The 27048-nt window shown below is 47.7% G+C and overlaps 2 protein-coding genes across 9 annotated transcripts in view; both read right to left on the bottom strand.

Annotated features, from left to right (window-relative positions):
• The window catches only part of LOC142580151 (uncharacterized), a 750235-nt gene that overhangs the window by 33185 nt on the left and 690002 nt on the right, over positions 1-27048 (bottom strand). For 7 of the 8 annotated variants that reach the window (XM_075690998.1, XM_075691004.1, XM_075690999.1 and 4 more), the window contains one exon: positions 20138-20227. The exons of the other annotated variant lie outside the window; for it this stretch is intronic. In XM_075690998.1, coding sequence (XP_075547113.1) covers positions 20138-20227 — 90 coding nt within the window. The remainder of the gene's footprint in view (positions 1-20137; positions 20228-27048) is intronic. 8 annotated transcript variants of the gene reach the window in all.
• LOC142580152 (uncharacterized) lies at positions 6364-20118 on the bottom strand. The gene has a single exon (XM_075691009.1). The coding sequence runs from the start codon at positions 9343-9345 to the stop codon at positions 6373-6375; it is 2973 nt and encodes a 990-aa protein (XP_075547124.1). The 5' UTR covers positions 9346-20118; the 3' UTR covers positions 6364-6372.

The following is a 27048-nucleotide window of genomic DNA, read 5'->3' on the forward strand; positions in this document are numbered from 1 at the left end:
ATACAAGGGCCAAGACGGCGCCTCCGTCGGAACGAATTCCCCAATCGTGCCCAGTGCAGCTGCCATTTTCCCTACCGCCAACCGCTTCGGCTAGCCCCGCACCTAATCAGGCCTAAATTTAGATCCTCGTCGCCAATTATGTTACATCCTTTATTGCTGGAGGCAGGGTACAGACTGGCGGGAAACCGCCGTCGCGTGATACATGGTAACACAGGGTTGCTTAGCCCTAAGATTGTCCCGCTATAACAGTCCCCACACTTGCAACAGTATGTACAGGGTTTGCCTGGCAAACCTGCTTGCATAGCATGCGGTAGCTTCCTGGATAATTCTCACATTCTGTGGGATTGTCCCAGGAGTTGTCCCACTATTCAGGCGAGCCTTGCCAAACTCTCACCCACCCGTATGTCTGCGACACTTGAGAAGTGGCAGGTGGACTCCTCCCCTGATTATATACAAGACAGGATTGAGCTGATCACAATGCACGGCTTGGCAGACAACTAGAACAGAGCAGGTGAACCCAGACCAGGGTTCTTGAATGAAGTTTATTACGCCCACTCTCATTATTCTAGGAGCTCAGTTGTGCTATGCATTGTCTATCTCTCTCTCGTTGCTTGCGACACTCGCACTACATACGCTTTCTCTCTTGTTCCTCCCAGTGCACCTGCAGCGTTTGCTCCTCTCATGCTGTAAGCAATGCCCAGTTGCACTACGCCTGCTTTCTTTACTCATCGAGCTCGCACTACCCATGTTATCTTTGCTTATGGTGCTCGCATTGCGCATGGTCTCTCGTTACTCTTGGCACTTATGCTGCCTTTGCTCCTCTCTCGTATGCCACTCGCACTTGTGCTGCACGTGCTCGTTGCTCATGGTGCTCACATTGTGTGTGCACTCTCTCTCTCTCTCGTTGTACACGAGACTCAGTCACACTCCACCTGCTCTCTTTGCTTGTGGTGCTCATATTGTGCATGGTGCTGCCTTTGCTCCTCTCTTGTATGGGGCTCGCAGTCGTGCTGTGCATATTCTTTGCTCATGGCACTCGCACTGTGTGTGCTTTCTCTCTCTCATTGCACATGACACTCAGTCACGCTGCGTGTGTTCTTAGCCGCAGTGCTCGCACTGCGCATGCTCTTTTCGCTTGTGGTGCTAGCATTGTGCCTGGTGCTGCCTTTGCTCCTCTCTCGTACGTGGCTCACAGTTGCGCTGGGTGTGCTCCTTGGTCATGGTGCTCGCACTGTGTGTGCTGTTTGCTCATGGTGATTGCACTGTGTGTGCTCTCTCTCACTTGTACATGACACTCAGACATGCTGTGCGTGCTCTCTGTAGTCACGGTGCTTGCGCTGCGCATGATCACTTTGCTTGTGCTGCTCGCATGGTGCGAGGTGCTGCCATTGCTCCTTTCTCGTACATGGCTCGCAGTCGTGCTGCGCGTGCTCTTTGCTCATGGTGCTTGCACTGTGTGTGCTCTCTCTCTCTTTCTCTCGTTGTACACGAGACCCAGTCATGCTGTGCGTGCTCTCTTTAGTCACGGTGCTCGCACTGCACATGCTCTCTTCGCTTGTGGTGCTCGCATTGGGTTGTGCATGGTGCTGCCTTTGCTCCTCTCTCGTATGGGGCTCCCAGTCATGCTGCGTGTGCTCTCTCTCTTATTGTTCGCAACACTCAGTCATGCTGCGCGAGCTCTTACTCACAATGCTCGCACTGCACATGCTCTCTTTGCTTGTGGTGCTCGCAGTCATGCTGAGCGTGCTCTTTGCTCATGGTGCCTGCACTGTGTGTGCACTCTGTCTCTCGTACACGACATTCAGTCATGCTGCACGTGCTCTCTTTAGCTGAGGTGCTCACACTAGGCATGCTCTCTTTGATTGTGGTGCTCGCATTGTGCGTGGTTTCTGCTTTGCTTTTCTCTCATATGTGGCTCCCAGTCGTGCTGCGCACGCTCTTTGCTCATGGTGCTTGCACTGTGTGTGCTCTCTCTCTCATTGTACGCAACACTCAGTCATGCTGCGCGAGCTCTTACTCACAATGCTCGCACTGCGCATGCTCTCTTTGCTCATGGCGCTTGCAATGTGTGTGCTCTCTCTCGTTGTACACAACACTCAGTCATGCTGCGTGAGCTCTTACTCACAATGCTCGCACTGCGCATGCTCTCTTTGCTTGTGGTGCTCGCAGTCATGCTGAGCATACTCTTTGCTCATGGCGCTCACACTGCGTGTGCTTTTTGCTCATGGTGCTCGCACTGTGTGTGCACTCTGTCTCTCGTACACGACATTCAGTCATGCTGCACATGCTCTTTAGATGAGGTGCTCGCACTAGGCATGCTCTCTTTGATTGTAGTGCTTGCATTGTGCGTGGTTTCTGCTTTGCTTTTCTCTCATATGCGGCTCCCAGCCGTGCTGCGCGTGCTGTTTGCTCATGGTGCTCGATGCTGGCTCCGCCGCTTAGTTTCAGTGGACGCTAATGCCATTTTTGCTCTTTTGCGTCGCACATTTGCGGTGCCCTGGCACTCGCTGCACTGGGAGGATTGTCCAAATTAACTGAAGTGCGGCCAAATACGTCCGAATTAATGAGTTTTATTGCATTAAATAATGGATACGCCTTGCCACAACCAAAGGATGAGTTCGCATTATCCGATTTTAAAATTAACGAGGGTCAAATTAACGAAGTTTTACTGCAGTTGCAGTTCTGAATGACAACTACTACAGTTTTTTCTGTCACGCGACCGCCTCACAGGTTCGCAGACCACGGGTAGAATTTCCAGAAGAAGCTGACAATATTTTTCTTTTAAATTGCTGCCAAAACATGCAATTTATTTTACTGCATTTTTACACTACTGACTTTACCAAAGCAATGCTTTTCCCCATTAGCAGATCCTGCAGCATGCTTCTTCTGGAAAGGGGTCAGCACTGAGTGAACACGCCCACATGCACAAAGCTTATTCAACTTCATTGCACTATACATAAGGGCCACTTGGTTTAACACAAGACACGTATCAAAAGAAGGCATGCCAAAAGAAAATTGCAAACTCTGACTGTGTACAGCGCAACGCTTGTCTCAACTGCAAATTTCTCAGAAATAAGCAGTTTCACAGGCTATTTCTGCAGTGTTTCGCGTTTCCGAGGCTGTTGTGGCACTGCTCAGCGACACAAAAATACTGTGCATCAAGCTTACAAGACGACGAGGTCATGCTTGCCGAAGTGCAAAAACAAATGCCAGAAGCATGCACTACAATGCAAATGGGCGCATGGCTGCTCTGATGGGAAAGGAGGCAACTGGCGACGTTGGAATATGTCCGCAAGGTGAGCAATTGGTGCAGGCGTTGTAGGCGAAAACTTGAGGTTGCCTCGCCTATAGGACATGCATGCATAAAGGTCTTAACACTTTCGTGACTGCACCTATATGCATCGATAGCCCGCTATACATGGTTTCAACTTCAAATTCTGTCAAGCTAGGAGCGCTTTCGAACAGCTAGCGTCATCCAGCGCACAAAGAGGAACTATTTTTCTAGGTTCGCTTTCGTGTTTATTTTTTTAACCGTGTCAGCATTTTTAAAGCGCTTTTTAATTGGGCGCGACGAGCGCTGGTAGATTCCGACAAGGCATCGACGTCGCATGCAGCTGCCCTACGGAAAAGGCGAATTTCCACGAATTCCGGAGTCCGCGTCAGAATTTTTGGTGGTGGTACCAGCACAGATTCAGAAGATGATTTTGATTCATTGGAATTCAGCATGGCAGGCGAAAGTGCATCAAATAGCCCCAGAATGTCAACAGGTATCCGCCGATAGGTTTCATTTTCTACTCCGAACTATTTCGTCATTGCTGTGCTCAGATCTAAAGATATCCAGTGCATTCTAAAGGTCACGGTTCTTATCTGCAGGGTGTCAATGTTGTTTGAGCAAGCACACTTGCTGGTGGAGGTGTAAAGAGTAGAGTTTTGCATGAGAAAGTGGCCGGGAGTGGATCTCGGCATTGCGCTATTATTGTGCTCCGCAGTGCCATGCAGTTCATAAGAGCCGCTTCACACACAATACAGTGGAATCTCGATTATACGAATCTCACGGGGTCACGAAAGATATTCGTATTAGCCGAAATTCCTATCATCAAAACAATTAAAACTAGCTAAATTAAAGAGTCAGAAGTGAACTCAAAAAACCGTACCTAAAAAGCATTTATTTCTTGAAGAAGAAGTCTCTAATGTCCTGCTTCTTTTTCTTTGTCAGGTCACTTAGCAGACTGTTTAAATCCATAAAAACGCGTGCAGCGTTTCAGCCGCCGGTGGTGGACTTTCGCCGTCGCCACGTCTAACACAAAGAACGCGGTCCGAAGCACAGCAGCTATTCCGTCCGATGGCACGCGGAAAAGGAGGAAAGGCACAAAAGCAACAAAAGCGCCACCGCTTCAAACTCTTCGCGCCCAGTCGCGGCCTCCGCGCTGTCCGGCGCCGCGTCCGCACCAAAAGAGAAAGGGAGAAATCGCGCGAGTGCGCGCTGTTCTCTTTCGCGGCCGTCGGTGGGGCGGCGCGAAAGCCTTTCCCATACTCGCGGTCGCGTCCGTCCGTGCGCTGCAATCATGCCAACTGTGGCCTCTCCTCCGCGCTGCGGCGCAACCTCCTCCCCTCCTTAGCAACCGGCACGCCGGTGGGGGGCGCAGCTGTGCACAGCAACCATGACGTCACACAGTAGCGGTAAAACGAGCGCGCGCGCGTCGGCGGTGCCAGCTGCACCGCCGCTCCTTCGCCAGACGTCTCGTTGCAGTCGAGTGAGTGAGACGCATGGCTCCGAAGCGGCCCAGTGATTCCACGCCAAGCGGTTCGGGGAAGCGGCAGCGGACGCCGGATTCCCCCAACGCCAGAAGAACAAGGAGCGAATGCGCATGCGTCAACTGAACATGTCACCAGATGCGAAAGCAAGGGAGGCGGAACGGAAACGCGAGCAGCGACTGATTAGATCGCCGGGTAATAAAGGCAGGGAAACAGAACAAAAGCGGCAGCAGCACAGGCGATATCGCCAAACACAAAAACGAATGAACTGGAGCGCAGACGGCAGCAGCGTCTGGGTTTCGCCAAGCACACTTTAGAATTGCCAAAGTGTCTTCGGTAATTTTCGTATCAACCGACGCGGGTTGAAAATTGATTCGTAACAACCGTTCTCTAGCACATTGCAAAGCAAAGCTCGGCAGAAGAATTCGTATCATCCGAAAATTCGTATTAGCCGTGTCGTATCATCGAGATTCCACTGTAGCGACTAGGGCTAACATTTTCCTTTGTATATAAAGAACTTCTACACATAGAAAGCTTATATTTACAGGAAGATTGCATATAGCCTTTTTGTACAAAATGCATATTTCGAAATTTTTTAATGTTCTCTTCGTGCAAAGCAGCATCGATGTTTTTACAGTTTTTCTCTTTTTTATTACACATTTTGTTATTAAATAATATTTTCCAAAGAATCCTTTGTAAATATTTCTACAAATCTATCCTGCACATTTTAATATCAAGCATTTGCGGTAGCAGTAAAAAAAAAATATTTATAAGGCTGCTCAAAAACTACCTCTTTTCCCGTGGACAGGAACATGTTAAGATGTCCCGTATCGCTGTAACATATCATGTACCAAGCAAGAATCAACTCTAATTTTGCCGATAATCAGACAGTTAGGCTCAGAACTATGCCCAGAACTGACACGTGTTGCCAAATCATTTAATGGCTACATTGTTAATACAGGCACCACTACCCCATCTAACAGGCGTGCCCATGATAGAGTTTGTTTCAGTTTTACCTCCTTCTCAAATTAACACATTTGTTTTCCCGTAAATAACAAAAGCGGAAATCACAGATACTGTAAAGCTTATGCCTTCAAATAAGGTCATGGGTCATGATGATGTCTTACTAAAAAATAACATCGACATCTTTTCTGTTAGGTACATATCCTGACCAGCTCAAAATCGGAATAGTAGTAGTAGCAATACACAAAGCAGATAACCAAACTGACTTGGCAAACTATCGTCCAATAACTATGTGATCTTCGAAACTGCTCTTCCAAAACTTATTGCAAAGCACGTCACGAACTATCTTGAAAACTATCACATACTTTAAAATGCAGAACATGGTTCTTGAACTGGTTACTCTGTTAGAACTGTCGTAAGCTCTGTGGTATTGACCGAAGGTGGAAGTCAGACTCCAGCCGTCCCGAAGTAAAAAGCCGTTTATTTAACATATACAATTAATATATATAATGAAGAACAGAAGCGCCCCCTGGGGAATAAAGAACTGAAATGAATAACGAAACTGAATATAACATACTTGCTCCCTTATTTTTAGTGGTTAGTTGTTAGTAAGTATTAGTAAGGAAAACCCCAAAGCATGCACACTGTACTTATTTACACATATTTACAACCTATGTACACAATGTCAGACCGCCAACTAATAGGTCTGATAGTCTTGGAGCCAGGCCGGTGGCCGGCGCTCTCGGGTCGGCCGCGTTGGACGTCGCACTGGCGACGGGCTCGTTGACTGCTGCTGCGATATGACAGGAGACAGTGCCTGCGTCCTGGGAGAAGGAGGCTGTAGCACGGCAGGCTGCAGCACATTGGGAGACAGCGGCTGCGGCGTGGCAGGCTGTAGCGCCTCAGGAGACCGCGGCTGCGGCGTGGCAGGTGTGCAATTCGGAGTGGGCGTCTTCCATGTCCTTGTGACGACAGCAAGGACACCAGTGCCTGGTGGTCTGTTCGAATTGTGAAATGGCAACCCCACAGGTATGTTTGCCATCGCTCACACACCCAAATGCACGCAAGAGCTTCTCGTTCCCCGACTGAATATTTTCTCTCTGCAGGCGACAGTGTACGAGATGCGAAAGCGACTGTGCGGAGCTCGTGGCCACTTTGTTGCTGCAGGACTGCTCCCAGCCCACAGTCGTACGCGTCGGTCAACACAATTACTGGCAATGACGGATCGAACATCTGGAGGACTGTACTCGACGAAAACATTTCCTTGACCCTCCGGAAACTGCTGTCTGCTTCGGCAGACCAGATGAATGGCTCATTTTTGCGAAGTAAGACTCTCATAGGCTCAACCACTTGTGCCAAGTATGGAACAAACTTGGGGTAGTATTCCACGAGGCCCAGGAACGAACGAAGGGCGGCCACATCAGTTGGCACTGGTGTGTTAACTATGGAGTCTACTTTCTCTGGAAGTGGCGAGATACCACGTGCAGTGACCTTGTGCCCTAGAAAGGCAGCAAGTTCTGGAACGTTGAAAAGGCATTTGTTGTTCAGTTTCAGACCTGCGTTCTTGATCTTTTGCAGCACGGTCTTCAAGTTTGAAAAGTGTTCTTCTGCGGTCTTGCCAAAAATGATGACATCATCAATGTAGAACAACACGCCAGGGCAGCAGTCAAGGATTTTCGCCATCATCTTCTGAAATGCCGCTGGGGCAGAAACCAACCCAAAGCAAACTCTTTTAAAACGGAAAAGGCCATCATGAGTGATGAAAGCTGTCAGATCCCTGCTGTCAGGGTGCAAGAGAACCTGATGGTAAGCGGAAGCCAAGTCAAGTTTGGAGAAGTGTGTAGCCCCTACCAAAGCGTGAAGCAGCTCCTCTGTATGGGGCAATGGGAAACTGTCTGGAACAATAGCTTTGTTCGGCTCTCGAAGGTCTACACAGATCCTGATGCTACCACCTTTCTTGTTAACAACAATGATAAGGGACACCCATTCAGAAGCATCGATGCGCTCGATGATGTCAAGGCTCAGCAACCTCTGAAGCTCATTTGATACTGGTGACCGGAGAGAATACGGCAGATGGCGAAGCTTCGAAGTTACTGGCTGCACGCCTTGCCGTGTCTTGATGCGATGCGTGAACCCCTTAGCAAGACCCAACTCTGCACTGAAAAGTGAACTGAACTCATGTGCTAAGGCTGGCGGAAGAGCTTTGTTATGAGGCTGCGTGCTTGACAGTGTGGAAATAGAACAGGATAGCGGGTCAACAACAGTCGGCTGCGGAGCAATGGACGTGTATAAGCACTTGAGAGCAGAACCCTCAATGCGAAGATCCAAGGCTTTAATGCCGTCAAGACCGATCAGAGAAGTTCCTCGGTGAACAACATAAAAACGTAGCGACGCTGTGCGGCCTTTAAATCGAACGTCTGCCTGGAAACAACCTAGCACTGGAATCGGCCGTTGAGAGTAGTCAAACAGACTAACATGCGGAGCAGGCAGGAGCGGAACGCTCTGAAAATGTAGACTGAATTCTTGCTCCGACAGGATTGAAACAGACGACCCTGAATCAACAAGGAATGTCAAAGTGACATTTGCGACTTGCACTTGAATATGAATTCCGCTACGCACGGAACGTTGCACAGTCAAAACTTCCTCAGCACTGCTGGATGACAAAACATCTTCATAAAATTCAACTTCACGGACTCGGCCTTGCATTTGGGTTAGCTTGCGGTTGCATACCCTTTGAAAGTGGCCCTTGCGACCGCAAAACGAACAGGCCTTGCCATGCGCTGGGCACTGCGGCGCTGACGCGATGTGGTCCCGCGAGCCGCATCGGAAACAATGTGGCGAGCCGGAGCGGCTACTTTGTTCTCGGTTCCGCTGAGGGGGGTGGTTCCGCTGCGGCGCACGTGAGCCGCCCGCGCTCCTCGTTAAATTCTGCTCTAAGGTGGCTGCCGGTTGTGAATTCCTTTTTTTCGAAGAATGCGACGATGGTTTTCGACGCTGCCGCAATGAAATTGATTCGACCGAAGCAGAAAGCTTTTTTAGCTCTTCAGCCGCCTGCTCAAACTGAAGTGCAATTCGAACAGAATTCTCGAATGAAAGCGTGGAACCCTCGAGCAGTAACCGCTCACGTACGCGAGTGGAAGCTGCGCCAGCAACGAATTGGTCCCGTAGAGCATCATCTTGCGAGGTAAACAAACAATGTGACCCTAGCTCCCGCAGAGCGGCAACAAAGTCATGAACGGACTCGCCTGTGTGTTGGCTGCGGCGGTGAAAGCGATGACGCTCAATGATAACGTTGCGTGACGTCGAAAACTGGTGCCGTAATGCGGCGAGTGCAGAGTCGTATTCGTCAGGAGGGGCCACGACAGACTTGTCATCGGCGAGTGTTGCGGCACTTGGCGCGGCCGGTGCTGCGGCGCTGGTCCCTGCATGTAGCGTCTGATAAATACGCTGGCCCTCCGCCCCCAAACAATGCAAAAGAATAGCCTTGCGTTGCTCCGGCTTGAATGCGGCGGCTCCGGATGCCAGAAAGTACACGTTGAACATCTGCTCCCACTGCTCCCATGGCAATGAGGGACAGCCGGGCGTCGGAAGGAAAAACGGTGGCGGAGCAAGCCCAGTGAAGCTCATGGTGGGCGGATAAGGACGGCGCAGCGGGGCTGGGGGTACGTTCACGACATCCTCATCGCCATTGTGGTATTGACCAAAGGTGGAAGTGAGACTCCAGCCGTCCCGAAGTAAAAAGCCGTTTATTTAACATATACAACCAATATATATAATGAAGAACAGAAGCGCCCCCTGGGGAATAAAGAACTGAAATGAATAACGAAACTGAATATAACAAGCTCCCTAACAGAAATCATAAACCAAGCACTTAACAAGAACTACTTTGCACTTGGCGTATTCTTAGATATTTGAAAAGCGTTTACGTTGGTAGATCATAGTGTATTACGAAAATTAGAACATTATGGTTTTAAAGGACAAGCACTTGAACTTTTCTACAGTTATTTAACAAATCATAAACACTATGTGGTAATTAGATGCAAAGAACCTTCACTAAAGACAGTGAGAACAGGTGTCCCGCAGAGACAGCTACTGGGTCTAATACTCTTTCTTCATTAAGGGTCCCTCACTAGGCCACATGGAAAATTTTGGTTATACGCTCGAAGTCGTTACGTGCCCTCTAGGGAGCATTCTACTGTGAGAAATTTTCAAATTGGTTCATTAATAGCCAAGACTAAAATAGTTCAGTGCCGTGAACCCATGGTTTCAGGAGGCAAGCTTCACCACCAACATAGACACTCTCTCCAGTTGCCCCGTCTAGCCTCTGGAAGCGAAATTTCTTCCCTGCATTCTCCCATACTGAAGCTCAAGTATCGCGTGACCCGCTCCACAGTGAAGGGTAGAGGAGAAAAAAGAGAAAGAGGAGAGGGCCGGAGGTGTGAGGAGAACTATAGGGGAAGAGAAATAGGTAACACCAATGAGGAATTTACCCACCCTGCCTTCCCTCTTCGCTGGATAGGAGCTTCGTGTATGAAGCCATTCTATTTTATGACTTGAAGCCGGTCAAGAGCCTCTGCTTTAAAAGGATAGACAAGCGCTTAGAACATGAATTGAGATAACCCTGCTGATGGAAAGCTTGCCTATTGTATTGGTTAGAATGAACCATGTTTTTCTCATTGAGGGTGAATTCATATTAACACGTGTACTTGTTTATCTTTTTCAGGTGACCACTTGTCACCGCCTAACAAATGTTATCGCACAGTGAAAAACGCGCCTGCATGTGTCGGAAGTTTCTGGAATGTTATCGATGATTCCATCCGCTGTTCCATGTTTGCACAACGTGAATAGTGTAGAACTTTCTGGAAGGCAGGCGGGTCCCAGCGATTACTCTGGAACATTTGACGACTGATGTATCAAAGCCGACGTGCTTGACCCGCTGATCAGATCTTCGATGATCGCAGACTCTGTTCGCCGCTTTCATTGAGCTTTGAGTGTAGCCTGTTTTTATGGGCACAAGTTCGCCCAATAAAGTTAGTTTCGCTATTCACAGTTTTGTTGCTGTGTCCTCGACCGTCACTACCACGTGACATCTGGTGGAGGTGCTAGTTCGTTCATGTACCAGACGCCCCCGACAAGCTGTGATCCAAGCCTGGACCGCAAAAACAACAACATCATCATCCCGGAATATTGAGCAACCCGCTGACTGCAACAGCTGCCCCCTGAGCTGCCCCTCAAGAAGACCAAGAAGAGCATGGCCAAGACAACAGCAATGGCTGCCCCAGCGTCCCCCATAGTGCTGCAGAAACCTTGGGACCCACCATCTTTCCATGGATCATCGACTGAGAACCCAGAATCCTACGAACAAATCGTGTCTTTCAACAACTAGGACTCCGAAGACAAGCTGCGGCATGTATACTTCGCCTTAGAAGACGCCGCCAGAACGTGGTTTGAGAACAGAGAGCCAACCCTGACAACGTGGGACCTATTCCATAGCGGCTTCCTATGAACATTTACGAGCATGGTGAGCAAGGAAAAGGCCGAAGCTATGCTAGAAGCCTGAGTACAATTACCCAACGAGAACATAGCGATCTTCACTGAGGAGATGATGTGCCTGCGCTGCCACGCCAACCAGGATATGCCCGAGGAGAAGAAAATTCGGTTCCTCATGTGTGGGGTAAAACAGGAGCTCTTCGCCGGATTGATATGCAATCCGCCCAGGACTGTTGCTCAGTTTCTTTCCGAAGAAACAACCATTGAGAAGACGCTCGATATACGGACAAGGCAGTATAATCGCCGAAATTCCACCGATATTCAATAACTCGGCAGTGAAGACATGTGAGAGACCATCAGAGCGGTCGTTCACAAGGAACTGCAGAAGCTCTTCCCTAGGTCGCAGGCTCAAGTGGCCTCAATCGCTGACATCATCAAAGAGGAGGTTCAGCGATCACTTGGGGTTACTGAAGTGCAACCGTCATTGCCACAGCCCCAGCCAGAAATGATTACCTACACCGTCGTCGGCTGCCGTCAAGGTCCCCCTGCGTGATCACGCCAGGGCCCTGTAACGCCGCAATTCCATTGTCCACCGCTGCCGCCGCCAGCACGCCCACCTGTCGCCCAGTGCTGTTACGCCAGGAAAACGGTCATTTGGCAAGCCCCCGACTGCAGACAAGCCAGCCATGTGTACCGCCGATGCCCATATCACGACTTGGGTCTCCGAGGGTTCGCCGTCAACGCGCCACATCCACAGCTTGGACAGCGCCCACGTGACATTGCCGACTACCTCACCCCCACTCAATGGAGTTCACGACGATCATACCGTTTGCCATCACCAGGCCGCTACCTGTCGCCGTAGTGCTGTCCATACACTGGCCCAGCCTGGGGCCGCTCTGCGAGCCCATATCTTGAAAACTAAAAGCAGCAACCGATGGAGGTTCGGTTGCTGTTCGTCAAAGTGACGAAGATCCTCCACCACCAAAGATGTCGAAGAGACTATCTCAACGACATAACAATGACACACCGCCGTCCCAGCAAAGTCTGGAAGCAAAGAATACGCTGACGAAAGGCGACCTGACGATGCCACGTACCAGCCACAGGTCAACGCGATGCAGCCGTGATCTGACGCCAACACCTAACTGCAACGCAAGACAAAGAACCACCGACCTCGACGTGCTTCTCGACGGCCACGCAGTCATCGCCTTAGTGGACACAGGAGCCGATTACTCCGTCATGAGTGGACACGTCGCCTCCCAGTTCAAGAAGGTTAAGACTGCATGGGAAGGCCCTCAAATTCGGACTGCTGGAGGACGCCTAATAATGCTGACTGGAATCTGCACCACTAAAATTACAGTTCAAGACCGGACCTACCCTGCCACCTTTGTTGTCCTCCAACACTGTTCACGAGACGTCATTCTCGGCATGGACTTCCTGAACCAACACGGCGCAATCATCGACCTGAAGTGAAAGTCGATAATGCTGTCGGAAGATCAAGCGATACCGCCATAGAGCTGTCGTAGTCACCACACCTTGAGTGTGCTTAAAGGTCAATTTAGCATTCCACTCCGCTGCAGCATTGTCATTTCCATCGGCACTAAAACACCTGCAGACGTAGAAGGCGTCCTCGAGTGTGAGCAATATCTACTACTCGACCATGAAATTTGTGTCGCAAGAGAGATCACTCAACTGCACGGAGCAAAAACGAAAATGTTGCTGACAAACTTCAGCCAGGAGTTCAAGCACATTAACTAGGGCACGACGATCGCATACATCGAGGGAATTCTGGAAACCAGCAATGCATTTGTCCTCTCGAATTCTGCTGCATCTACCTCGACGACCATAGTTCTCGAACCAGACTTCGACATAAATCCAAGCCTCCCCATGAGTAAACAGCAACAGCTTGGAAGTCTGCTTCGACGATACAAAGACTGCTTTTCGACGTCATCGAGGATTCAAGAAACGCCAGTCGCAAAGCATCGCATAACAACTGAAGAGTGCGCTCGACCACTCCACCAAAGCCCTTACAAGTTTTGACGCGAGAATATGAAGCTATAAGACAACAAGTCGACGAAATGCTGCGCAACGACATCATCCAGCCATCTAAAAGCCCGTGGAAATCTCCAGTTGTCTTAGTGAAGAAAAACGATGGAAGCCTACGTTCTTGCATCAATTATCGTCGGCTAACAAGATCGCTAAGAAGGACGTATACCATCTCCCATGGATAGACGACGCATTGGATTGGCTCTGCAATGCTAAATATTTCTCGTCGATGGATCTCAAGTCTGGCTACTGGCAAATAGAAGTCGATGAGAGAGATAGCGAAAAGACCGCCTTCATCACGCCAGACGGCTTCTATGAGTTCAAGGTCATGCCATTCGGACTGTGCTTGGCGCCTGCAACGTTCCAGCATGTCATGGACACGGTGTTAGTAGGATTGAAGTGGCAGACCTGTCTTGTTTACTTGGATGACGTCTTCGTCTTCGCTAGAAATTTCGACAATCACCTTAGGCGACTTGCGACAGTACTAGAAGCCATCATGTCATCAAAGCTCACTCTGAAACCGGAAAAGTGCCGCTTCGCTCACGATGAGCTTCTGTTCCTGGGCCACGTCATCAGCAAATCTGGAGTCCTCTCCGACCCACAGAAGACAGCTGCCATCACAAAGTTCCAGCAGTCCACTGACAAGAAGGCAGTGTGCAGATTACTTGGCATGTGTGCCTACTACAGGCACTGTGTCAAGGACTTTTCAGCATCGCTGAGCCGTTGACAAATCTAACTAAATGTGATATCGAGTTCAAGTGCGAAACGCCTCAGGCTGACACATTTGAAGAACTCAAACAACGCATGCAGTCGCCACCGGTACTTGTGTACTTCAACGAGTATGCCGATACAGAAATTCATACTGACACCACTAGCCTAAGCCTTTGTGCCGTTCTAGTCCAGAGGAAGAACGGACTTGAACGGGTGTTAGCTTACGCTAGCCGGTCGCTGTCAAAAGCGGAAGGCAATTATTTTACGCCCAAAAAGGAATGCCTTGCCGTCGTTTGGGCTACAGCAAAATTTCGCACTTGCCTATATGGCAGGCCATTCAAAGTCGTCAGCGATCATCACGCGTTGTGTTGGCTAGCGAAATTAAAGGATCCTTCAGGACAGCCGACGCAGTGGAGTCTCAGACTACAAGAATATGACGTCACTGTAATGTACAAGTCTGGAAAAAAACACTCTGATGCCGAATGCCTATCACACGTCTCCATTAACCCACCACTGCAAGATGACGAGGATGACGACGCCTTCCTTGAAATAATAAGTGCGGAAGACTTCGCTGAACAGCAACGAGCAGACCCGGAGCTAAAAAGCCTCGTCGAGTATTTGGAAGGGCACACTGACATTGTCCCTAGGGCATTTAAGCGAAGATTGTCCTTGTTCTCGCTTCACAGCAACCTACTAGTAAAGAAGAACTTCTCACCAGTCTGCGCCCAGAAGTACTGCATGCCTTGCATGACGATCCAACCGCTGGGCACCTCGGATTCTCCCGGACACTATCGAGGATACAGGTGAAATATTACTGCGGCACCTTATCGCTGATGTTCCCCATTACGTCAAGATATGCCGAGACTGTCAGCGATGCAAGACACCACCGAAAAGGCCAGCGGGATTACTACAGCCGATCGAGCCTCCTTGCCAACCATTTCAGCAGATCGGGATGGACTTGTTGGGACCCTTTTCGATGTCAACAACTAGAAATAAGTGGATCATCGTGGTGACGGACTACCTCCCCCACTTCGCTGAAACGAAAGCTCTGCCGAAAGGTAACGCAGCCGAAGTGGCGAAATTCTTCGTCGAGAATATGCTGCTGCGGCATGGTGCCCCAGAAGTCTTCATCACCGACAGAGGAACGGCCTTTACAGCGGAGCTCACCCAAGCCATTCTCAGTACAGTCAGACAAGGCACAAGAGGACAACTTCCTACCACCCACAGACAAATGCTCTTACGAAGCATTTTTGCCTGAATAAGACCCTTGCCGACATGCTAGCAATGTATGTTGATGCCGAACACAAGACATAGGATGCCATCCTGCTGTAAGTAACCTTTGCTTACAACACGGCGGTGCAAGAAACAACACAGATTACGTCGTTAAATTTGGTTTATGGCAGGAACCCGACGACGACTCTTGACGCCATGCTGCCGCATGTCACCGATGAAGAGTCTTGACGTTACCACCTACCTCCAGCGCGCCGTTTGAATTCTTCGCTAAAAGTTGCGAAAAATGATCTTTGGTGCCCCACGTGGCAAGAACATGAAGATGCACAAGAGGCCTATTGCGTGTACATGGTTCCTGGTCTTCTTATTAGTATTTCTTATTTTTATTATTTTTTATTTATTTATTATTATTTTTTTACTGTTATATATATTTTTTCTAACTTACAATGTGGAAATAGACCTTCGTTCATAGTGATAGAAAAGTGGCACTGCCTTCGCCCTCATTCTCGCTGAGTTGGCTTGGCTCGTCTATCACCAGAACAATGACGACAAAGGCCAGCCAGCCATGATGTAGGCATGTACTTGGGGGAAGACACAGTACAAGTATAAGAAATGTCTACAACTACACAAACTTATTGTACCAGCTTCTTATTTTCAGAAGTGGTTGAAAGGGTCAAAATGCGGGTGGCTAACCACAGTTGCACTCACTCCTGTAAAAGCAGATCGATGGGAAGCTTTCACAATTTGCAAAGTGAGCTATCAGCATCGCTCTCACTTCTCAGGGTTGTTGGAGGAGGGACTTTTTCTTTTTTAGAGGCTGCTCAGATCGAAAAATTCTGCTTACAAAATATCCATGCGCTTTTGGAAGCAGCCACTGCAGGTGTAAACACTACCGAGGGTGAGCTTTGTGTTGTGCCATAAAAAACTAGATCCTTAAAAAAAAATTGGTTGTCAGCCCCTTTAAAGGTAAAGCATGCCAAGGCAGCCAAAAGAGTAAGCAGCGGATTGTGGTTTTGTTTTGCTGCAAGTCTGATGGTTCTGAATAGGTACAGCTGACACTTATTGGCCGCTGCCAAAAGGCTCGTTGTTTCAAAATGGCTGGCCATTTGCCCTGCATTTACAAGGCCAACCGCAAGGCTTACATGACATCTGCCTTGTTCAGAGCTTTTTACTTACCTCGACCGTAAAATGGGCAGCCAAAACAAAAAGATCTGTTTGATCTTGGGTCAGTGCACTGCCCACCCGAAAGATGCCACCCTCCCAAATGTCAAACTTGTTTCTTTGCCGCGAAATATGGCAAGCCATGTATCATGTCAAGAGCCTCTTGGTGTGTCATCTGCTTGCAAAGGTTGGAGCAGAAAGATATGGAGCTGAACATCAGCATCCTACATGCGATACACTTCATCACAATGAGTTGGAATCGTGAGACCGATTAGTAACTGTTTTCTGAAATGAAGCTTTGGCAAGCCATCTGAAGACCACACACAAAAGCCAGCAGTTGGAATTGAAGATTGAAGCAGGCTCGGAGTTATCTGCACTGAGGACGGTTTTGTCACTGTCAGTGATGACCTCGTGGACTTGCAGTTTGTGTACCATGGAGGACATTGCCAAAGAGCTTTCCACGTCACAGCCTGATGCTTTGACCAGTGAGGAAGAAGATGAGGAGCACTGCAGCAACGACGGGTGCGGCAGCAGCCACGGCGGCCAGCCCATGATGGTGGAGACGCTCCTTGCACTCGACGTGCTGAGGCATTCAGTGGCGTGCGAAAACATTCATGAGGTCATGTAAGCTCACTTTTATGTCTTCCAGGAGGTGAACGTTGACGATTTAGGCAAAAAGAAAACGCGCACGGATATTAGGAATTTTTTCTGCTGCAAATAAATTGATTTTTTCTTGAATACTTTGTTAAGCGCAAAAAGACAGACACAAGAAAGACGACAGGACAAGGCGCTACTCTCAACTGACATCATTTTATTGCGTCACTCCTTTATAGACCGCTCAAACCAGAGGAACATGCGCAGTGAGCACCATGCGGTGGAGCCACCAACATCCGATCCCAAGAGCGCACTCATGCGACCGAATCCAAAAAACCAAATTCAGCGCTGTACAAGGTTAAGGAAGGCACACTAATGCACAGTGACCGCAATGACTGAATGAAAAATGCTTCTGATAACTCTCGGGCGGTGGTGTCACGACTCTTCTTCAAAATTGTGGTATCATGAAACATGGGTTTGCATTTGCATGTTTTACAATGCTGAGCCAAATGCGAACCTGTGCCTGTTGGTATGGATCGCTCATGTTCTCTCAGGCGCTCGTTAACACAGCGGCCTGACTGCCCTACATACACCTTGCCACATGACAAGGGAATTTTATAAACCACACCGACGCTGCAATCTACAAACTTCACGTGGTTCTTTTCACAATCAGGTTTTTTACTTGTTTGAGAAATACGGCTGCACAACATCGACAGTTTCTGAGGAGCGGAAAACACTACCGGAATTTTGTATCTGGTGGCGACATTCTACAGATTGTGAGCCACTCTGTGGCAATACGGCACAACTTCAGGCCTTTTCTTTTGTGTGCTGCAGTTACTTTTATGCCGCTTGCCTTTCAGTTTTTGAAGCAATACTTCCGAGACTGACGTCACCACCACACTTGGGTAACCAGCAGCCTGCAGCCTATTTAACTGTGCAAGGAAACTTATGTTCGCAGAGTGATGACAAGACTTCTTTAAGGAAGATTCTAAACACATCAAAGCAATGGCGCATTTCACAGTCTTTGAATGCGCAGACGCGTAAGGTAAAAGTTCTTTACGTGCATGTGGCGAGTACATCCAACAGGCGTGGCCTGTTTGTAAGGATAGCTGCAAATCTAAAAACTGGAGTTTACCGTCCCTAGATAGCTCATGTGTGAAAGTTAGACCTTTGCCATTGTCATTGAACAGAGTTAAAATATCAGCTACCGTCACGGAGCATTCGTTGTTAGTCTGTTTTATCACAACAAGAAAATCGTCAACATATCTAAAAATTTGAACAGAGTCATTGTTTAAGGCACTCTTAAGGGCGCGATCGTCTTTCTTGTGTCTGTCTTTTTGCGCTTAACAAAGTATTCATGGATTTGCACCAACTAGCCCGCCAACGCATTGTGCTGATTTTTTCTTGATATTGCGTATTTTTTGATGATACGAATTTTGGGTGATACAAATATTTCACGCAACCTCGTGAAATTTGTATCACCGAGATTTTACTGTACGACATACAGTCGAACCTGGCTATATCGAATCGCAAAAAAAAACGCCTATCAGTTCGACATAGAGCATAATTCGATATAAGCCTGCTAAATAATTGGATGTCATAAAAGCACATACCATTTATAAGATCACTTTATTGATTAAACTAGCTTAGTTTCGCACGAAATAGTCCTGCATTTTCTTCTGCTTTGGCAATTTCGCTGCCTGCGACGCACGCACTTTTCCACATTAAGGAGTCGGAGCAGCTGAGGCCGCAACTTTCCGCATTCGCGCAGAAGTACCGGACTATTGCGAGCGCACCAATCATTTCGGAGGATGTGGGACCGTCGTTGCTTTCCTCATTGTGCCCACTTTCACTTGTGCTCGATACGATGTTGGCAATGTAGTCTTCGTTTTCGGGCTCTCCCATGGTCGCGACACATCATTTGCGCTCACAAACTCATCCACCGTTGATTCGTCAACAGCTTCCGGAAATTCTGACAGTTCACTCCAAACTTCGGCAACACTGGCAATGACTTCGTCGCATTCATCAGAATTTACGGTCATCACCGAGCATGCGGAAGTCGGCACGGCTGAAGCAATTTCAGATTAATCACTCGTACGCGGCCGTGCGTACGGGTCGAGTGCCACGGGCACCGGGTCGCGAGTTTGGACGCTTTAGCCCTAATCTCCCCCTTATTCTTCAAGATCGTGCCGAGAGTGCTCCTCGAAATCTTGTGCTCTGCAGGAACATCCGACTTCTCACCGCGTTCGACACGATTTATGATTGCGAGCTTCACGACGAAAGGCAAATTCTGCAGCTTCATCACGGCAACACTGCGGGAGAAGGCCTACAAGGCGCGCACAAAAACAGCGAGACAACTCGCACTTTCGCCATCTTGCACGACGAGGGCACAAGAGCATCTGATTGGCTGTCTGAGCAAGCGCTGTGGGCGGGCCAGGATCATTTTTTGCAGGGGGGGTGCCGACGGCTCGTCTGAGGCAGCGCGGTCGGGCGCGGTCACGGTAGGGAGAGCGGTTGGATGGAGCCGCGCAGCCGGCTTTTCTCCACCACCGCGAGGGAAAGCCAACTTCCGGGGGCACTTTCCGCCGCTTGACGTTCGATATATCAGGTGTCGCTGCTATTTTTGTTCGATGTAAGCGTAATTTTTGCTATATATACTCATTGTAACTATATCTTGTCCAGAAATTGTTCGATATATAGAATAATTCGATGTAAACGGGTTCGATATAGTCGGGTTCGACTGTAGTGGAAAAATCATTTTCAGAATTTTGCTGTATGGTGTGCTTTCTTGCCATTATACTTATTCAGAATTTTGCAACAATTGAGGCTGTGGGTGCGCTTTGCATTTGCCTGTCCAGATACAAGTCGTCATGAAGTGCAGATATTGTGCGCAACCTTGGCTCCGCTGCCAGTTTAACATGTGTTCTGTGAATTTAGTTCGGAGCTTTTAGACTTTATGTCCAAATGCAAGCTTCGACGTTTCTACCATACAAACTTCATAAGCATTCGCAGTAGTTGCCGCAGCTGATCACCCACAAACCCAAACTCCATTTCAAGCGCACTGCTCTTGGTTAAGCTCATGGGTGTGATCTTACACCCGATCTCCATCTAATTAACAAGTGCACTGCATTTTTGTAAGAACTCAGCTTAACAAAGCCCATTTTAAAGGAACAAAACAGTGCCCACTAACCGTGGTGAACGAGTTGAGTTGGTACTGGCCACAAGAATCCTTCTTCTCCACACGCTCCTGTGCCTTCTGAAGAAACAAGCTTTCTTGGTCCTGCAAAAAGTGGCACATCCCATTCAAAAAGGGAAACTGCTGAAGCCAATGTTGTGCATTTCATTTGATAAGCTGCATCCTTGTAGTAGTGCCCTTGGTAAGCTATTCAGACAGGTGGACGCCCAAAAATAAATCACGCACACAATGCAACAAGGATGTGCTCAGAAACAAGCATCTTCATAGAACCTGTGCACGATGATGGTTTTATTATTGCGATTGCAATTACACGGACTCTCGAGACGAATTTTCACCATCGATGTCGTCATCATGTTCCGAATAAATATACAGTCGAATTTCGTTGGTACGATTCTGCATGATATGTTTTTTTGGGGGGATAATACGCTTCTTTTATTTTTCCGAGCTAACGTCTCATAGAAGCAATGTATCTTTATACAGCAATTGAGATCGTGTTTTCACCTAAAATTGAGTAATACGACTGCAGAAATGTACTTTTACTGGTATTTACAAAACTCATAACGCGCCAAATAACATTCCAACAACTCACGAACAGTGTGTTAAGCCCCAGTCACGCTGGAGGAAAAAAACTGCTGTGGCAGTGCAACCACACCGACTGGCGATGCGCTGCTGCTCAGCTGAGTGAGGAAAGGTCGCCTTGTGTTAACTTTCAGATTAATGCCTTTATGGACACTGAACAGAACAAGTTCAGTGAAAACTGACGAACTGTTTCAATGTTGCTAAATAAAACTGTGTTGGCTGCGGTTCGTGCGGTGCTGATCTGCATAACATGTTATGCAGAGCAGTATTATTTCGCTGAGTATGCCTATTTTCATACTTCACAGAGCTTGTTTCAGATAATAAGATTTTTGAATTATACATTTTATTTTCTGGTTACTGCGAACATTGTATCAATGAGATTCCACTGTGTATGTATGCATATATTATGTATGTATGTATGTATGTATGTATGTATGTATGTATGTATGTATGTATGTATGTATGTATGTATGTATGTATGTATGTATGTATCAGGCACGTACCCAGGGGGGGGGCCCGGGGGGGCCTGGGCCCCCCCGAAATCAAGTGGCATACCCCCCCCCCCTTCCCACCCACGCCACCACTCCTCACAGATTCCTAAAGCGCCGCCAGAACAATGTTGAGACTTGGCAGCTGTTCATCGGTCAGCGTTATGCTGCCTTTTTCACTCCTTTTAGATGGTGGTAGTTATCGGCATCTCTTGTAATGTGAAGGACAGGTTTCTCATAGATTCCGCACCCGCGCGATTAACTCGAGATGCGTTCAGTTGTCACCATCTATTCAACCGTCACGCGCATAGCTGTTGCTTTTGTTAGTTCCACCTTCTTTGTTTAGGCTGATACTGGGACGAGGAGAGGGATGCGGCTGTTACTCAGCTGGTCTGTACTCTCATGGAACGAGTTGCGGCCGGAGAAAACGCCAATTGCGTTTAACTTTTCCCTTTGCTTCATTATTTCCTTGAGTTACGGCTCGCCGCGACGCTGGCAGATGCCCGGAACCATATACACGTGATATGGGTTAGATAAGGTGCGAAATAAAATAATGTGAAAGAGCGTCCATCATGAAACCCTGCAATAACCCTAAACCCATAAGCAAGATGACTGTCGCCCGTTACCTCGTCTGTTTTTCCCTAATTGTATATCACTTTTCGTGCAAAATTGGCAACTGGAAACAAAAATCGCAAGGAGTTGAGAAATTAAGCGATCTACTAAGGGAGAGAGCCAAGGCAACAACCAAACTGCAAGCAAAAACAAATAATAAAAAAGTTAACCATTGTTTATGAGAATATTTATGGATCAACATCTTTTTATTTAAAAAGGAAGTAGGGAAAACGCCGCCGGAAGTGGAGAACAATTACTTGTTTTGAATGACGCTTCTACAGTTATCGGGCGAACCGCCTCACGTAGCCACTTCTCTGCTGTGCTTATGTGGGTGTTTTTCTAACCTTTCGCGGTGAGCGCAGTACGTCTAGAATCGCAGAGTCCTGCGCTCTACGCGGTTGTATGGGACTGGCGGCCGCACAGCGTTACGCAATTCGCGGAACTGTCAAAACTGATCAACAAGGCGAAAATAACTGATATTCGAAACTATAACATGAGAAAGACTGAAGAAGCCGTAAGAAATGAACGCAGCCTGAAATCAGTAAAAAAGAAACCTGGCATAGGACAAACCATGATGTATGCACTAAAAGATAAGAAGGATAATATCATCAGCAATCTCGAAGATATAGTAAAAGCAGCGGAAAAATTCTAAGCTGACCTGTATACAGTACCCAGAGGAGTCACGATACCTCACTTAGAAACAGTAGTGAACAGGATACAGAAACTCTCCTATAACTAGCGATGAGGTCAGAAGGGCCCTGCAAGACATGAAACGATGAAGAGCGGGAGGAGAAGGTGGAATAACAGTTGATTTAATCAAAGATGGAGAAGACATAATGCTTGGAAAACTGGCGGATCTTTATACGAAGTGTCTATCGACTGCAAGGGTCCCAGAAAACTGGAAGAATGCACACATTATACTAATCCACAAAAGAGGAGACGTTAAAGAATTGAAAAATAATGGGACCGTTAGCTTGCTCCCAGTATTATATAAAATATTTACCAAAATAATCTCCAATAGAATTAGGGCAACACTGGATTTTGTCAACCAAGGGAACAGGCTGGCTTCAGGAAGAGATACTTTACAATGGATCACATCCATGTCATCAATCAGGTTATCGAGAAATCTGCAGAGTACAATAATCCTCTCTATGTGGCTTACATAGATTACGAAAAGGCATTTGATTCAGTAGAGATACCAGCAATCATAGAGGCACTACGTAATCAAGGAGTACAGAACGCTTACGTAAAAAGCTTGGAAAATATTGCTACATGCGTGTGGTATTTGTTTGTTTGAACGAGGCGTGTAGGCGCCATCACTCCAGAAAAGAGGAGGAAGAACGAACTGGGCTCGCACTGTGAATCTAACCGGTCAGCGCTGCAACCGTTGTTGTAAATATATTCTGTAAATAGTTTCTCGTCTTACTTACTCGCCCTTCGCGTAAGAATATCTACAGAGGTTCTACAGCTACCTTAATTCTACACAAGAAAAGCAGGGAGATACCTATAGAGAAAGGGGTCAGACAGGGAGACACAATTTCTCCAAAGCTATTCACTGCGTGCTTAGAAGAATTCAAGCTATTAAACTGGAAAGGCTTAGGAGTAAAGATCGATGGCAGATATCTCAGCAACCTTCGGTTTGCCGATCACATTGTTCTATTCAACAACAATGCAGACTAGTTACAATAAATGATTGGAGACCTTAACAGAGAGAGTGTACGAGTGGGGTTGAATATTAATATGCAGAAGATGAAGATAATGATAAATAGCCGGGCAAAGAAACAAGAGATCAGGATCGCCAGTCGGCCACTAGAGATTGTGAAGGAGTACGTTTACCTAGGTCAATTAATCAGAGGGAACCCTGATCATGAGAAGGAAATTCACAGAAGAATAAAAATAGGTTGGATCGCATACGGCAGACATTGCCAGCTCCTGACTGGAAGCTTACCATTATTATTGAAAAGTAAGGTGTGCAATCAGTGCATTTTGCCAGTGCTGACATATGGGGCAGAGTCTTGAGAGCAAGTTAAGCACCGCGCAAAGAGCGATCGAACGAAGATTGCTAGGCATAACGTTAAGAGAGAGAAGTTTGGATCAGAGAGCGAACGGGTATAGACGATATTCTAATTGACATCAAGAGGAAAACATGTACCTGGGCAGGTCATGTAATGCGCTGGTTAGATAACCGTTGGACCATTAGGGTTACAGAATGGGCACCAAGAGAAGGGAAACGCAATCGACGATGACAAAACACTAGGTGGAGCGATGAAATTAGGAAATTCATGGGCGCTAGTTGGAATGGGTTGGCGCAGAACAGGGGTAATTGGAGATCGTAGGGAGAGGCCTTCGTCCTGCAGTGGACATAAAACATGATGATGATGATGATGGAGGTGGTGGGCCCCCCCCCAAAAAAAATCCTGGGTACGTGCCTGGTATGTATGTATGTATGTGCGTGTGTGTGTACAGGGTGTCCCACATAACTTTAGCAAAACCTTAAATATATGCAAATGCCACGCAGCTGGATAGAACCAAGGCGATGTTGTTTGCGTCGATCGCTTGGAGAAATGCAGATTACTTGTTTTCATTCTACATAACTACATAATTAGTCCTATTCCAGTTGTCATTATTAGGTGCCCTCCAGCGGTCCGAATTCGAGGGCCTTCTCATGCAGTGTTAACTTTCTTTAACTGGGCAGCGAAGGGTCCACTCATGATGGTCATGCCTACTGCCGAAAGTGTGCTTGAAGGACATCCTGCTACTGTCTTGCGAGATGCAGGATGCGACTCTATTATTGTCAAAAGGTCCCTCGTACCAGACAGTAAGCTGACAGGAAAAATTTCCTCGGTCTGTCTTCTGGATAGAAGATTGTTGAAGCTACCTGAAGCAAACGTGGAGATCGCGTCACCGTTCTTCACAGGCAAGACTCGGGTCTTATGCGTGGACAATCCTTAATATGATACTGTCCTGGGAAATGTGAAAGGTGTACGGAATGCCTCCAATCTTGACAATGAATGGAAAAGACATCTGTATACATTGTATACATTGATCGCTGCGGATGAATCATTTAGGGCAGAAGTTGGAAACTGTTCTACCAATGAATCCATCTCTGCTGACACTTTATCATCGGCTGCTAGAGAAACTAGGGACAAGTCGGAAGTGGCAGCGACAACCAGACAGACAAGATCAGATTCGCATTTGTTACCAGTACCAGCTATTAACCCCCTAGACATCAGCCCAATTGACTTGAGAACCAGACAAAGGGAGGACAGAAGTCTACATAAATGCTTTGAAGCAGTGGACAAAGAGATGAAGACTATGTTCGTCGACGTCCAATTCTTTGTAAAGGAGGGAATTCTTTACCGAAAATACACACTGCGGCCAAAGAAACAAAGGGAACAGCTTGTCGTGCCCAGAAGCCTTCGTCATTTTGTGATGACAATGGCTCACGAAGGGATCCTTGCAGAACATCAGGGTATAAAGCAAACCACAGACCGTGTGTGCGAAGAGTTCTACTGGCCTGGAGTCCAATCAGACATCACGCAGTTTGTTAAATCATGCGATACGTGCCAGAGGACTTTTCCCAAACATTTAATAGGTCGAGTACCATTGGGAAACACTCCAGTCATTGATACCCCCATTTAAGAGAGTTGCCATTGACATTGTGGGACCATTATCTCCGATGTCAGAGAAAGGGAATATGTACGTTCTTACAATGGTCGATAAGGCAACGCGGTATCCTGATGCTGTGGCACTGCCTAGCATTGAAACGGGCAAAATAGCTGAGGCACTTCTAGAGATGTTCTCTCGTGTAGGAGTCCCACAGGAGATAATCAGTGACAGAGGCACATCATTCTCGTCACGCCTGAGGAAGGAGCTAAGCCGGCTTCTCTCTTTTACGCAGTTGCCAACAACTCCATATCATCCGATGGCAAATGGCCTTGTGGTGAGGTTCAATGGCACCCTTAAACAAATGATAAGACGAATGTGTCAAGAGAGCCCGAAGAAATGGGACCGGTACTTGGCATCATTGCTCTTTGCTTATCGCAAAGTTCCTCAGTCAAGCCTGGGTTTTGCACCCTTTGACTTGTTGTATGGCCGTTATGTCAGAGGGCCCATGGCTATATTGAAAGAATTATGGACAGGTGATCATCTTGATAATGACACAAAAACCTAATATGGGTATGTAGTTGAGCTACGGAAGCATCTTGAAGACACTTGTCGTTTAGCCAAGGAGGAGCTTCAAAAAGCAAAACTTGTACAGAAGAAACACTACGACCGGAAGGCCAGACCACGTCATTTAGCTGTTGGAGACAAGGTTCTGCTACAACTCCCTTTGGACGAGGAGCGCCTCAGGTCGTCGCCTTGCACGAGGCCTCAGGTCGGCCTGCTGACATCTCGGAACCGCGAGGTTTGGGTTACCGGGCGTCCGTCATCAAAACCGGAGCCTTGGGCAGTCTTCTTGCTTGAGACTTCTGAGTGGACTGTTCCCATCTACGGAGCTGTGGGACGCGTCCACCTTTTCCGGCCCCGTGCTGCTGCTTCTGCTCTTCCACGCCGGTCATCACTCTACGAGCGAGTGTTCCACCTCAAGGACTCTACGTCTCACCACACTCTGGACTCCAACCGCAACCTCGTGAGACTACATTTTTTCTTTTTTATGAACAACCTTGTATGTGTGGGTCTAGTTGAAGATATTCAGGTTTATGTGCAGTCTAATATAATTGTCGTGTGTTTCTAATCATGCACCGTCTCCTCCATCTTCCTCGCGTCATACGCTTTGCAACGTGACGATCCTAACCAATCACACATTAAGAGAAAAAAATGGCACTGGGCAAGTCATGTAATGCGCAGATTAGATAACTGTTGGACCTTTAGGGTGACAGAATGGGTACCAAGAGAAGGGAAGTGCAGTATAGGATGGCAGAAGACTAGGTGGTGCTATGAAATTAGGAAATTCGCTGTTGCTAGTTGGAATCGGTTGGCACAGGTGAGGGGTAATTGGAGATCGCAGGGAGAGGCCTTCGTCCTGCAGCAGACATAAAATAGGCTGCTGCTGCTGATGATGACAAAACAAGTTATGTATGAAGCATGTACTGCAGCAGAATTCCTCTTTTGCACTTTTCTGAGGGCATTCAGTGCCATCTAGCGCCGCCACCACAAAGCCTGTGCACGGCCTGCGAAATGCATGGTGTGCCGGTGCAAGCAAAGTCTGGGAAACGCACCACG

The sequence above is a fragment of the Dermacentor variabilis genome, chromosome 4 (genome assembly GCF_050947875.1).
Source record: "Dermacentor variabilis isolate Ectoservices chromosome 4, ASM5094787v1, whole genome shotgun sequence".
NCBI classification, from domain to species: domain Eukaryota; kingdom Metazoa; phylum Arthropoda; class Arachnida; order Ixodida; family Ixodidae; genus Dermacentor; species Dermacentor variabilis.